At 44.6% G+C, this 12,713-nt stretch overlaps 1 protein-coding gene across 1 annotated transcript in view; it reads right to left on the minus strand.

Annotated features, from left to right (window-relative positions):
• Positions 1–1,766: 1,766 nt before the first annotated feature.
• The window catches only part of LOC123456388 (vomeronasal type-2 receptor 116-like), a 35,306-nt gene continuing 24,359 nt past the window's right edge, over positions 1,767–12,713 (minus strand). The window contains exons 5-8 of the mRNA XM_045139407.1: positions 11,903–12,709; positions 10,468–10,695; positions 6,559–6,682; positions 1,767–2,689 (exon numbers count right to left, since the gene is read on the minus strand). Coding sequence (XP_044995342.1) covers positions 1,767–2,689; positions 6,559–6,682; positions 10,468–10,695; positions 11,903–12,709 — 2,082 coding nt within the window. The remainder of the gene's footprint in view (positions 2,690–6,558; positions 6,683–10,467; positions 10,696–11,902; positions 12,710–12,713) is intronic.

Genomic DNA, 12,713 nt, shown 5'->3' on the forward strand with positions numbered 1-12,713 from the left:
AACTGCCCCCCCCAAATTATCCAGAGTAAAAATGACAGAAAGTGATTCTGTATTATGCACACACATAACATATATGGCAATATTTATACATGAACATACCTATTTCACATTAATGAAGATTAATAACGTGAAGAGATGTGAAAAAATTATCCAGTGAAAGAGGATGGAACATTAATTCACATCTACCAGCTCTTCCCATAACAAATCAATAAACTGAATACACTGTCACCCTAAATTTTAGAGCACTTTTGTATCTTTCAACAAAGCAATTCCAGAATTCAGAAGAGAGATACAGCAATTCTGCAGAAGTATCAGCAGGAATGTTTCAAAAAGTAATTGTGAGAAGAGACATAAAGCAGCAATCAAAACATACAATGCTAGGCATTGTAACACTGTGGGGCTTATTCAGAGGGAATGAGCTAATGAAATATAGGATACAGAATAGAGTGAACTACAGAAAATATTGTAGAGAAAGAAACTGCATGACAAATTAAATATATATAAAACACTCACAATTAAGTACTCTAAAAAGAGTTAAATATTTTGGGCTGGAGAAATGGCTTAGTGGTTAAGGCGCTTGCCTGAAAAGCCTAAGGACCCATGTTTGACTCTCCAAGTTCCACATAAGCCAGACGCACAAAGGTGAGGCAAGCGCAAGGTCACACATGCCCACTAGGTGGCACAAGCATCTGGAGTTCGATTTCAGTGGCTGAGGCCCTGGTGTGCCAATTCTCTCTCTCTCTCTCTCTCTCTCTCTCTCTCTCTCTTGCATGTGCTCTTTCTAAAACAAAAAATATATATATGTGTAATAATAAATTTCAAAAAATAAAATAAAATAAATTTCAAAAGTAATATACTTCACCAGACTTGTCAATAGTTAAATTGAAATGGAAAAGCTGGTGGCTCTAGGTGACCATGTCTTTATGAAAGAAGCAGAGGAAAGGATGTAAGAGCTGGAGGATGGGGTGGAGTGCTGTGGAGCACTGTCTTCTAGATACAACACAACCATCACACTTGCAAGCTCCAAGCAGTTGGAGTTGCTGCACAAGGTCAAGCCCTTCGACATTTCATCGCAGCCTATGTCACCAGACACTGCTCAGCTCAGAGAAGCTGTGGTCCGTTAACAGTCCCCGGGGGAGGGAGAGTAACGCTCTTCGGGAGCTTAGCCACCTGAAATTTGTCCACACCCCAAGTAGGCGACCCCCACCCATGCTATTGGGCCACGCAAAAAGGCATGAGAGCTGGAGAGATGGTTTAGCGGTTAAGCGCTTGCCTGTGAAGCCTAAGGACCCCGGTTCGAGGCTCGGTTCCCCAGGTCCCACGTTAGCCAGACGCCCAAGGGGGCGCACGCGTCTGGAGTTCGTTTGCAGTGGTTGGAGGCCCTGGCGCGCCCATTCTCTCTCTCTCCCTCTATCTGTCTTTCTCTCTGTGTCTGTCGCTCTCAAATAAATAAATAAATTTTTAAAAATATATATTTAAAAAAAAAGCGTGTGCCACCACACCTGGCTTTAAAAAAAAAAAAAGGCATGAGAGTAGGAAGAGGGTCGGCCTTGAGGAGGAAGGGGCTTTGGTGGGGGCAGGGGGGGGTGGATAGGAGATGGTAACGATGGGGGAAAGACCAAAACATGTAACACGCATGCGTGAAGTTGACAAAAACCAAAGGAAGGAAGAGTCACATGCTCATTGGCGTTAAGTGCCACACCATCACCCAATATATGACCAGAAAAATTCTCTCAGACTCTCTCAAACATTTTGCTTAGTTAAACCTAAGAAGGTTTATTCCTCCCACGGTGTGTTTTGTCCCTGAATCCATGCACAGAATTCCTTTCTGGCCTTAACAAGATAATGTAGCACTTGGGGACAAAGATGCAGCCCAGCAGCCCTGCACTGGAGGCCAGGATGGAGAAGACCTCCACGGCCACCATGAGCTTGCCCTTGGTGCTGTGATAGACAGGGAGGAAGGTGACCCAGACGCTGCAGAACACCAGCATGCTGAAGGTCAGGAACTTGGCTTCATTGAACGCGTCAGGCAGGTTCCTGGCCAGGAAAGCCACAGCGAAGCTCCCCAGGGCCAGGGCCCCCAGGTACCCGAGGACGCAGTAGAAGGCAGCGGCCGAGCCCTTGTTGCACAGGAGGAGGACGTGCCCCTGTTCGGAGTGAGCATCTGTGTCAACGAAGGGAGGGGCTGTGCCCAGCCAGACGCCGCAGAGGACGAGCTGGACCAGGGTGCAGATGGGAATGATGTAGTTAGGTGCCCCTAACACCAACAGTTGCCTTATCCTCTTCCCTGGAGCAGTGACCTTGAAGGCCAGAACCACAGTGATTGTTTTGGCCAAGACGGTGGACACAGCCACAGTGAACAGAACTCCAAACGTGACCTGCTGCAGGATGCAGGTGGCCGTGTTGGGACGGCCGATGAAGAGCAGGGAGCAGAGGAAGCAGCAGACGAGGGATACAAGCAGGATGTAGCTGAGGGCCCGGTTATTGGCCTTGACGACGGGAGTCCTTCGATGCCTCACAAAGACGGCAAGAACAGCAGCCGCGAGCACCGCGCAACCCAAGGCTGTGCCAACCAGTGCCATTCCCAGGGAGTCCTCATAGGCCAGAAACGTCGTCAGTTTTTGGAGGCATCTGTTTTGCTGACTATTGGCATACTGATGATCTGGACACTTAATACACAGCTCTGTGTCTAGAGAACAAGGCAAATGAAATACATACATATATACATATGTATATATATATGTGTATATATATGTATGTATGTATATATATGTGTGTATATATGTATGTGTGTGTATACATCCATACACATATATGCATATATATATATATATATATTTGTATATTTGAGCCAAATGGCCCTATGGGAAATCCCTGTGGGAGACTCCCAGAGAGCCAGGTGGACTGCCCACTTGACAAGTGTCAGCGAGGCAAGATGCCCGTGCTTCAGACAAGAAATGTGCTAGAAAGCCATCGCTGTCTGTTGCAGTCAGGTTTATGTTGCTGGCAGAAATCACCTGACCAAGAGCAGCTGGTTGGGGGGGGGGGAGGTTTATTTTGTTTTACAGGCTCGAGGGGAAGCTCCATGACGGCAGGAGGAAAATGATGGTATGAGCAGAGGGTGGACATCACCCCCTGGCCAACATCAGGTGGACAAAAGCAACAGGAGAGTTTGCCAAACACTGGCATGGGGAAACAGGCTATAACACCCATAAGTCCGCCCCCAACAATGCACCACCTCCAGGAGATGTTAGTTCCCAAATCTCCATCAGCTGGGAACCTAGCGTTCAGAATACCTAAGTTTATGGGGGATGCCTGCATCAAACCACCACACATCCAACTCTCTGCTAGTGTAAAGAGGACATTTGATAGGCTGTTTGTTTAGGAAAACATAGATTTCACACTGACAGCATGCTGTTCTGCCTGAGTTATTCTGCGCCAATTACGTGTTCCTTGACCTTGGAGTGTGACGTCACATTCCTTACTGCTCTGAGCTCTGTTCACTGTCTACCCTAACGCCTATATGCACCTGAGCAGGGGGCCGCTGTCACAGTTACAGTCCACCTACAGGTTGTGGCCTCCCTTGGGTCTCGGGGTGATTAAATGGCATGTCTGAGTGACCCCTTGCTGTCTTGCACTGCCCAGGCTGAAATGAGGCAAGTGCCAATCAGTACTGCACATCTTCTGTATGGCATGGTCAATAATGTTAGTTCTTTATTCATACATGATATTTAGGAGAGCTTCGTTTTGTAATTTTATTGTTTAATGATTTTTTTATTTTATTTGTTTGAGAGGCAGAGCGAGAGGGATAGTGGGCGTGCCAGGGTCTTCAGCCACCAGAAATGAATTCCAGATGCGTGCGCCACCTTGGGGATCTGGCTTTATGCGGGTCCTGGGCAATCGAACCTGGATCCTTTGGCTCTGCAGGCAGGTGCCTTAACCACTAAGCCATCTATCCAGCCCTATAAGTTTTTTTTTTTTTTTTTTTGAGAGAAAGTTTCCAGTAGCCAAGTCTAGCCTGGAATTGACTGCATAACCATAGATGGCCTTAAACTTCAGCCCCTCTTGTCTCCACCTGCGAGGTGTAGGGATGACAAGAGTGAGCTGCCACAGCCAGGGGTAAAGCCCAGGGCTTTGTACATCTGAGGCATTATAGCTCCAGCGTTCATGGGTGCATGTTCGTATTCTCACAAAACTATTAACGAAAGACTTTTACCTACGTAAATAATTGGACATTCATTAGCAAGAACTTGAAGGTGCATTCAATGAGCAAGCACCGGAAAACCATAATAAGCTACATGATTTTAGTGAAATAGGAGCCAAATAGACTTCATACCAAGTAGAGTGATTCCACCCAGCCAATAACGAATTAAAGTTTTCGGCTGAAGGGATGGCTTAGCGGTTATGATTTCTCTGTTTCCCTGAAATATTATTTCATATGTTCCATTGTATTAATTTTTGAATCGTTATTTTTCTACTTTGGGGTGAATAATTCTCGTGTATGGAACTTGGCCTTCCTTCATTTAAATATGCACCTCGTACCATGTACGTGCAGACCACTGGAACACGCCTCTGTCTCTAAAGTACTGAGACATAAGAAGGGGAAAGTGTTATTTTAAGTTTTAAACTTTCAAAAGTTCTGTTTTACTCTCTTCTATAGCTTATAGGTTGCAAAGAAGTGTGTAGATCCCGGTTTGTAACATTTAAATGCACGGATAGAAAAAGGGCAAAAGTGTGTAAAAACCTGAAACAGTAGAAGAGTGACCAAGAGAAAGTAGGAAGAAATGACACGGAAGAGGATGGTTGGGGGTGGGGTAAGGACACAGGGGGCTTGTGAACAGAGGAGGGTACAAAGGGGTGAAGAAGATGTAAGGAGAAGAAAAGCAATGAAAGACAAATAGTGTTTGTAAATGCCAAAATGACACTTAAAACTCTATGTGAACTAAAAAAGAAATTAAAAAGACAGATCAACTAGAAATAAGAAGTGCACTGCTTAAGGGCTGGAGAGATGGTTTAGCAGTTAAGCGCTTGCCTGTGAAGCCTAAGGACCACGGTTCGAGGCTCGGTTCCCCAGGTCCCACGTTAGCCAGATGCACAAGGGGGCGCACGCATCTGGAGTGCGTTTGCAGAGGCTGGAAGCCCTGGCGCACCCATTCTCTCTCTCCATCTGTCTTTCTGTCTGTGTGTCTGTCTCTCTCAAATAAATAAATAAATTCATTAAAATGTCTTAAAAAAAAAAAGAACATAGAATGGAGAAATGGCCTGGCGGCTAAGGTACTTGCCTGCAAAGCCAAAGGCCCTAGGTTCAATTCTCCAGGATTCACATAAGCCAAATGCACAAGGTGTCACATGTGTCTGGAGTTCGTTTGCAACAGCTGAAGGCCCTGGTGTGCCCATTCTCTCTCTCTCTCCCCCTCACCGTCTCTCTCAAATAAATCAATACAAAAGTTTTCAAAAAATAAATAAAGTAACTTAAATTCACAGCACTATGTGCTATCCCCCTGCACATGACTTGCAGGTGAGTGTGGTAAAGCAGGCGCTAGCTTAGGTAGACCTACATGATAAGTGTGCTGTACAGCAAAGGTGCGTTTCTAATACCAAACAACCTCTCTGCTCATTGCCTAGGAATGAAGAGAAGTGCCGTGGCGCTGAGGACATAATCGTTCTCCAGTGTGCTCCAACGTAGTTTCAAAGAAGATAGAAAAACGTATCCTTAATAGACACAGTTTGTTTAAATCACGAAGGATAGCAATTCAGGAACATTTTGGCTTCTTTGAGAAGAGTTTGCCCATACAGTCCTGTCCAGCCTCAAAGACACAATTTGCCTCTCTTAACCCCCAGACTACTGCAACTTCACATGCGTACCACCACACTCAGTGGGAAATGAGTTTTCCTGAGGAAGTGATATCTGAATGAATCTATAAAAATAAATCAGCCAGTGCATTTTAAAGGGCAGAAAATGAGCTTTTAAGGAAGGGGGAGGAGGGCTGGAAAGATGGCTCAGCAGTTAAGGCCTTTGCCTGCAAAGCCAAAGGACCCAGATTCAACTCTCCAAGACCCATGTAAACCAGATGCATAAGGGGGCACATGCATCTGGAGTTCATTTGCAGTGGCTGGAGGCCCTGGTGTGCCCATTCTCTCTCTCTTTCTCTTTTGCTCTCTCTCTCTCTCTCTCTCTCTCTCTCTCTCTCCCTCTTTCTCTCTCTCAAATAAATATATAAAAATATTTTTTAAAAAAGAGGAGGAGGGATGGAGGGATGGCTTAGCGGTTAAGGCATTTGCCTGCAAAGCCAGGTTCAATTTCCTAGGACCCACATTAGCCAGATGCACCAGGGGGCGCACACATCTGGAGTTCATTTGCAGTGGCTGGAGGACCTGATGTGCCCATTCTCTCTCTCCGCCAAAAAAATAAATAAATAAAAATAAGATATGAAAAAGTGGAGGAAATGTATTCAATACTAACAACTAGTTGTCTAATTTAAGATATTTCCCACTGTTGGGGTGAAAAGGTGAACATAAAAACATAGAAGGTCATTTGCCTATATAGCATCCACTCACCTGTCTGATTGGAGATCTCATTCTTTTGACAGGGAGTGCAGTCAAAGCAACAGGGAGGCTTTCCCTCTTGGTGGCTTATCCTAAACCCAAGATTACAACTTTCACTGCACACAGACTGAGGTGTCTGGGGAAAACATGATGTGTCAGTTAATTCTTGAACTTTTACAAAATAATTCATAACTAAAAGTCCTAAACTAAATTATCCAATTATTTGAGTTTGATATGCTTAGTACATAATACAAAAATATTGTGAAATATAATTAACTGATTATATGAATTCCCATTCAATAATGATTAAACAAGAAAAGTAAATTTGGAAGAGGCGTTATATTATCTCCACATACACTCACTTCCTAATAAGAGTGGGGAACAGAACCCATGACATTTTTAAAAAATATATTCTGTTGTTTATTTATTTAAGAGAGAGAAAGAATGTGTTCTCTAGGGCCTCCAGCCACTGAAAATGAACTCCAGATACATGCCCCACCCTGTGCTCTGGCTTACATGGGTACTGGGGAGTGAAACCTGGATCCTTAGGCTTCACAGACAAGTGCCTTAACCATTAAGTCATCTTACACTTCAATAAGAGATCCCAGACTATGACCAAAGATGGTTTAACATACATAAATCATTTAGTGTAATATAGCACTTCAATAGACTCTAGGAAGCAAAACATATAACAATGTATGCACAAAAATCTTTTGACAAAGATCAACAGCCCTTCATGGTTAAAAAAACGAGGAATAAAAGAAATGTACCCAGCATTATAAAGGCTAAATATGAAAATTATGTAGCTACCATTATTCCAAATGAGGGATATTTTCAAGCACAACCTCTAAAATCAGATATGAGAAAAAGATATCCTTTATCTGAAATCTTATTCAACCTAGTGCTTTAAGTCTTAGCTAGATCAATAAGGTGAGAGGAAAATCTGAACGGAAAATGTCAAATTATCTCTATTGCCTAATAATATGACCTTAGAGTTACAAGATCTTAAAGACTCCAGCAGAAAACACTTTTAGGGATGTAGCGGAATATAAAACCAGCATATCATAATCATAGCTTTCTACATACCAACCATGAGTATGATGGTTAAGATATCAGCAAAAGAAAGGCTGGAGAAGTGGTGTAGTGGTTAAGGCACTTGCCTTCAAAGCTGAAGGACCCAGGTTTGATTCCTATTCCTAAGTACCCACATAAACCAGATGCACAAGGTGGTTCATGTGTCTGGAGTGCATTTGCAGCGTCTGGGGGCCCTTGAATGCCCGTTCCCTATCTTTCTCTCACTCTCCTTCTCTCTTAGTAAATAAATAAGATATTTTTTAAAAATCAAAGAGAAGCCGGGTGTGGTGGCGCAAGCCTTTAATCCCAGCACTCGGGAGGCAGAGGTAGGAGGATCGCCGAGAGTTCGAGGCCACCCTGAGACTACATAGTTAATTCCAGGTCAGCCTGTACCAGAGTGAGACCCTACCTCGAAAAACCAAAAAAAAAAAAAAAAAACTCAAAGAGAAAAATCAGCAAAACAATCCCATTCACAATAGCCTCAATAAAAGAAAATGTCTAGGAATCAATCTCACCATAGAGATGGAGATTACAACATGAAAGAAAGAGGGGGCTGGGGACGTGGCTCAGCAGGCAAAGTGGTCACCACGCAAACAAGAGGACCTGAGCACTCACATAAAAGCCAGGTATGGTGGCATGTGCCTGTAATGTCAGCCCTGGGAAGGGGGAGACAGGAGGACGTGTGAGGATTGCTGACTGGATGGTCTACCTAAACATTCAGGAAGAGAACCTGTCTGAAACAGTAAGGTGTCGAGCAACTGAGGAAGTCACCCGACGCTGGCCTCTACATACCTGTCCACATGCATGCGCAACCACCAAACACATGTGCACATACACTCACTCTCACATGCAAAAGCAGAAGAGGAGCCGGGCGTGGTGGCGCACGCTTTTAATCCCAGCACTGGGGAGGCAGAGGTGGGTGGATCGCCGTGAGTTCGAGGCCACCCTGAGACTACATAGTGAATTCCAGGTCAGGCTTGGCTAGAGTGAGACCCTACCTCGAAAAACGAAAATATTAAAAAAAAATAAATAAATAAAATAAAAAACAGAAGAAGAAAGGAATCTGAAGGAGACAGAATGGACGGACGGGTCTTCTAAGCCTCCAACCAAACAGACTCAGTGTGATGCTTATCCGAATGCCAAGGATGTCTTTCGCAGAAATAGCTTAACAATCTTGAAGTTTGCATTAGAGCACAGATGTCCCTGTGTAGCCCAAAACCAATCCTGAGCAGGGGAGCAGTTGCTGTGGTGTCGTACCTGATCTCAGCGTATGCTACGGAGACACAGTAACCAAAGTAGCATTGGACTGACACACACAAAAAAGAAAGACACACCAAAAAGAAAAAAACGGCGGGTGGGGGGGGGAGGGTTGCTGGAGAGATGGCTTAGCAGTTAAGGTGCTTGTCTGCAAAGCCACAGGACCCAGGTTCAATTCCCCAGGACCCACGTTAGCCAGATGCACAAGGAGGCGCATGAGCCTGGAATTTGTTTGCAGCGGCTGGAGGCCCTGGCGCCCCCATTCTCTCTCCCCCTCCCTCTCTCTCAAATAAATACATAAAAATAAAGTTTTTATAAAGGTTTTATAAAGATTTTAAGAAAGATTTTTTGATTATACATTAATACATTGGATCTATAAAGACCTCAAAAGATTGGACACCAAAGTAAATCCTTGATAAATGGGCCAATATAACAGATAATTCTAAAAAGATGATTTATCAATGGCCAATAAATATATGAAAAAGGTTGAACTTCCTTAATCGCCAAGCAAGTACAAACCAAACCTACGCTAAGATCTCATCTTGTGTCGTGAGGATGGCTGCTACTAAGAAAACAATGACATATTTATTATGGATCTACCAGAAGGGCCAAGGTGTCCATTAACACATGATAAAGAGAAGCAAATGGGGCTGGAGAGATGGCTTCGTAGTTAAGTCGCCTGCATACATTGCCAAAGGACCCTGGTTCAGTTCCCCAGGGCCCACGTTAACCAGGTGCTCAAGGTGGTGCATATGTCTGGAGTTTGTTTGCAGTGGCTAAAAGCCCTGGTGTGCCCATTCTCTATCTGTCTCCCTATCATCTATCTGCCTTCCTCTCTCTCTCAGATAAATAAGTAAATACATAAACAGTTTTTAAAAAGTTTTTTGTTTGTTTATTTTTATTTATTTATTTGAGAGCAACAGACAGAGAGAGAATGAGGCAGAGAGAAAGAGAGAGAGAATGGGCGCGCCAGGGCCTCCAACCACTGCAAACGAACTCCAGACGTGTGCACCCCCTTGTGCATCTGGCTAACATGGGTCCTGGGGAATCGGGCCTCAAACCGGGGTCCTCAGGCTTCACAGGCAAGCGCATAACCACTAAGCCATCTCTCCAGCCCCATAAACAGTTTTGAAATGTGGTAGAGAAACACACTGGAGTTTTATTTTCCCATAACGAATGAAACCAGGCACAGGGTATTGGGCAGTCTAAAGCATCCAGGTACACGATAGGCTGGCAGGAAAGCTTCATGACAATATCCCTAACTGTCCGCAGACATTTGCCGTAGTTTTTTTTTTTTAATTTTTTTTTTTTTTATTTGAGAGCGACAGACACAGAGAGAAAGACAGATAGAGGGAGGGAGAGAGAGAGAATGGGCACGCCAGGGCTTCCAGCCACTGCAAACGAACTCCAGACGCGTGCGCCCCCTTGTGCATCTGGCTAACGTGGGACCTGGGGAACCGAGCCTCGAACCACGGTCCTTAGGCTTCACAGGCAAGCGCTTAACCGCTAAGCCATCTCTCCAGCCCTTTTTTTCTTTTTAACATGGTTATTCATGTTTAGCAAACTCTATTAAAATCACATCCTACTTACCTCTGTAATCCCTACTGGCCATTCTACCATATTGGTATGAAAAGACAATTGTTGGCCAGATGGATGATGGGAGGAAAACTGTCCTACTTTCACTTTGAGTCTGAGACCTTCAGGGAAATTCCAGAAGTTCATAATGTCATACTCTGTATCTCGCTTCCTTTCCTCATCCAGGCTCACTTGGTCTCCGGCAGGATTGTAAAATTGGATGTTCCTCAGAAAAGGGTGAAGCTGAAAGACACACAGAGTCTTATGGTGACATGGATCCCAGTGGAAGGACAGAATCCGCCCCACCCCCACCCCTTTTTGAGAGAGAGAGAGAAGAGAGGCAGAGAGAGAGAGAGAATGGGTGCACCCCCTTGTGGGCATGCCTGGCATTGCACGCTGGCGTCACTATTGGGTCTTGCTATATGTGGGATCTGGAGGATTCAAACAGAAGTCCTTAGGCTTTGCAGGCAAGGAAGGGCCTTAACCTCTAAGCCATGTCTCCAGCCCGAAGGGAAGAATTCTTGATTGTCGCTAATTCACACATGGTTGTCTAACATTAACAGAGGCAATGAGTGAAATCAAATAAATGAAATCTTGTGTAGGATAATAACATTGTATTTCAAAAACATCAGGCCATTTTGAGAGTAAAGGTCCACTACGCTCACCTAAGTCAACAGCCCTTCTGGCCGCTGCATGGATCTCAGCTGTGCGCAAAGGAGCCCCACAGCTGCTGACGCTGTTTATTCCAAGAGCATCTGCCTTAAATGAGGACAACAATACCCAAACTTTGCAGGATCAAATGGTACAATTCATCGTCTGTATCCATTCTAGTGTTTGTACCTCTAGGTCTATAAAGAATTAGACAGAGCTGGGCTGGAGAGATGGCTTAGCAGTTAAGTGCTTGCCTGTGAAGCCTAAGGACCGTGGTTCGAGGCTCAGTTCCCCAGGTCCCACGTTAGCCAGATGCACAAGGGGGCGCACGTGTCTGGAGTTCGTTTGCAACAGCTGGAGGCCCTGGCGTGCCCATTCTCTCTCTCTCTATATATATATCTGCCTCTTTCTCTGTCTGTTGCTCTCAAATAAATAAGTAAAAATAAAAAAAATTTTACAAAAAAGAATTAGAGCTGCTGTTATCTTTTAGAATTTCCTAGGACTTTTTAAATAGATTTTATTTTCTACTGAAAATGCTATCTGGGCGGCACATATGTTGGAACACAAAGAATTTATCCTCACTCGTGCTGGCTCCTTGTTCTTAAAATGTTTTTTTTGTTTGTTTGTTTGTTTTTTGAAAACTATCTTTTAACCTTTTTCTTTCTTTTTTTTTTTTTCAGTTCTGGAGATGTCTGGCACAACCAAGTTAAGCAGACTCTGAACCTGTGGTTGACAGTTAGATGCCCCCCACCGCACACACACACACACACACACACAGAGAGAGAGGAAGAGACCTTACCTGCCATGGGGAAAACTTCATTCCTCGTCCAGTTCCAGCCAGCTGTGCCTCCTCCTGCTGGACAGACAGCTCATGCAGGGAGTGGGCCACAGCGTACACGGCATTGTATATATTATAACTGCCATCGTTCATGGCAGGGTCAAAAAGGTGTGCAGGCAGCCTTGCCAAGGAGGCGTTGGGCATACAGTTCTTCAGCAGACAGTCAGATTCTGAGTAGGAACAATCAAACTGCCGGAACCAATAGTCTGCAAGGTAAAGGTCCTCTGGGTAGGAAGAAGGGTTCACTTTCCGGATAAAACTTTGGAATCCAGAAATCTCCGCACGGTGATTGGCAAAAATGAAAGTCCCGTGGAAGGAATCAAGTAGGAAATTTTGCCCGTGGGAGGCAGCGTGCCACTGGGAATTTGTAACCCAGACTTTCCCGGTCACTAAGTACTGCCCTGTATAAAAGAAATTATTTCTTAAGCTGTCTGTATCAAAATAAATGACAATTACAGTTGCAGACGACACTTCCCTGCGAAGTAACATCTGGAGTGGGGCAGTGTAGTCCCCATCTACCATCTGGGAGGAGACGAAGCTCTCAAACGCCACACAGATTCTGTTCTTGTCCATCTCACTTCTCAGGTCAGAAAGAAATTGAAAGCCGTTCTGACTTTCTGCGATGATCAGTCCCACCCAGGTCCAGCTGAAATGAACCATCAAGGAGACCATCCCAAGGGCCAGAGCTGTTTCCTTGCAGGCCAGGTGATAGGAAGAAGAAAACTGGCCTTTGTCACTTAGAACAGGATATGAGGGGCCGTAGTTGAGCTGA

The sequence above is a fragment of the Jaculus jaculus genome, chromosome 21 (assembly GCF_020740685.1).
Source record: "Jaculus jaculus isolate mJacJac1 chromosome 21, mJacJac1.mat.Y.cur, whole genome shotgun sequence".
Classification (NCBI taxonomy): domain Eukaryota; kingdom Metazoa; phylum Chordata; class Mammalia; order Rodentia; family Dipodidae; genus Jaculus; species Jaculus jaculus.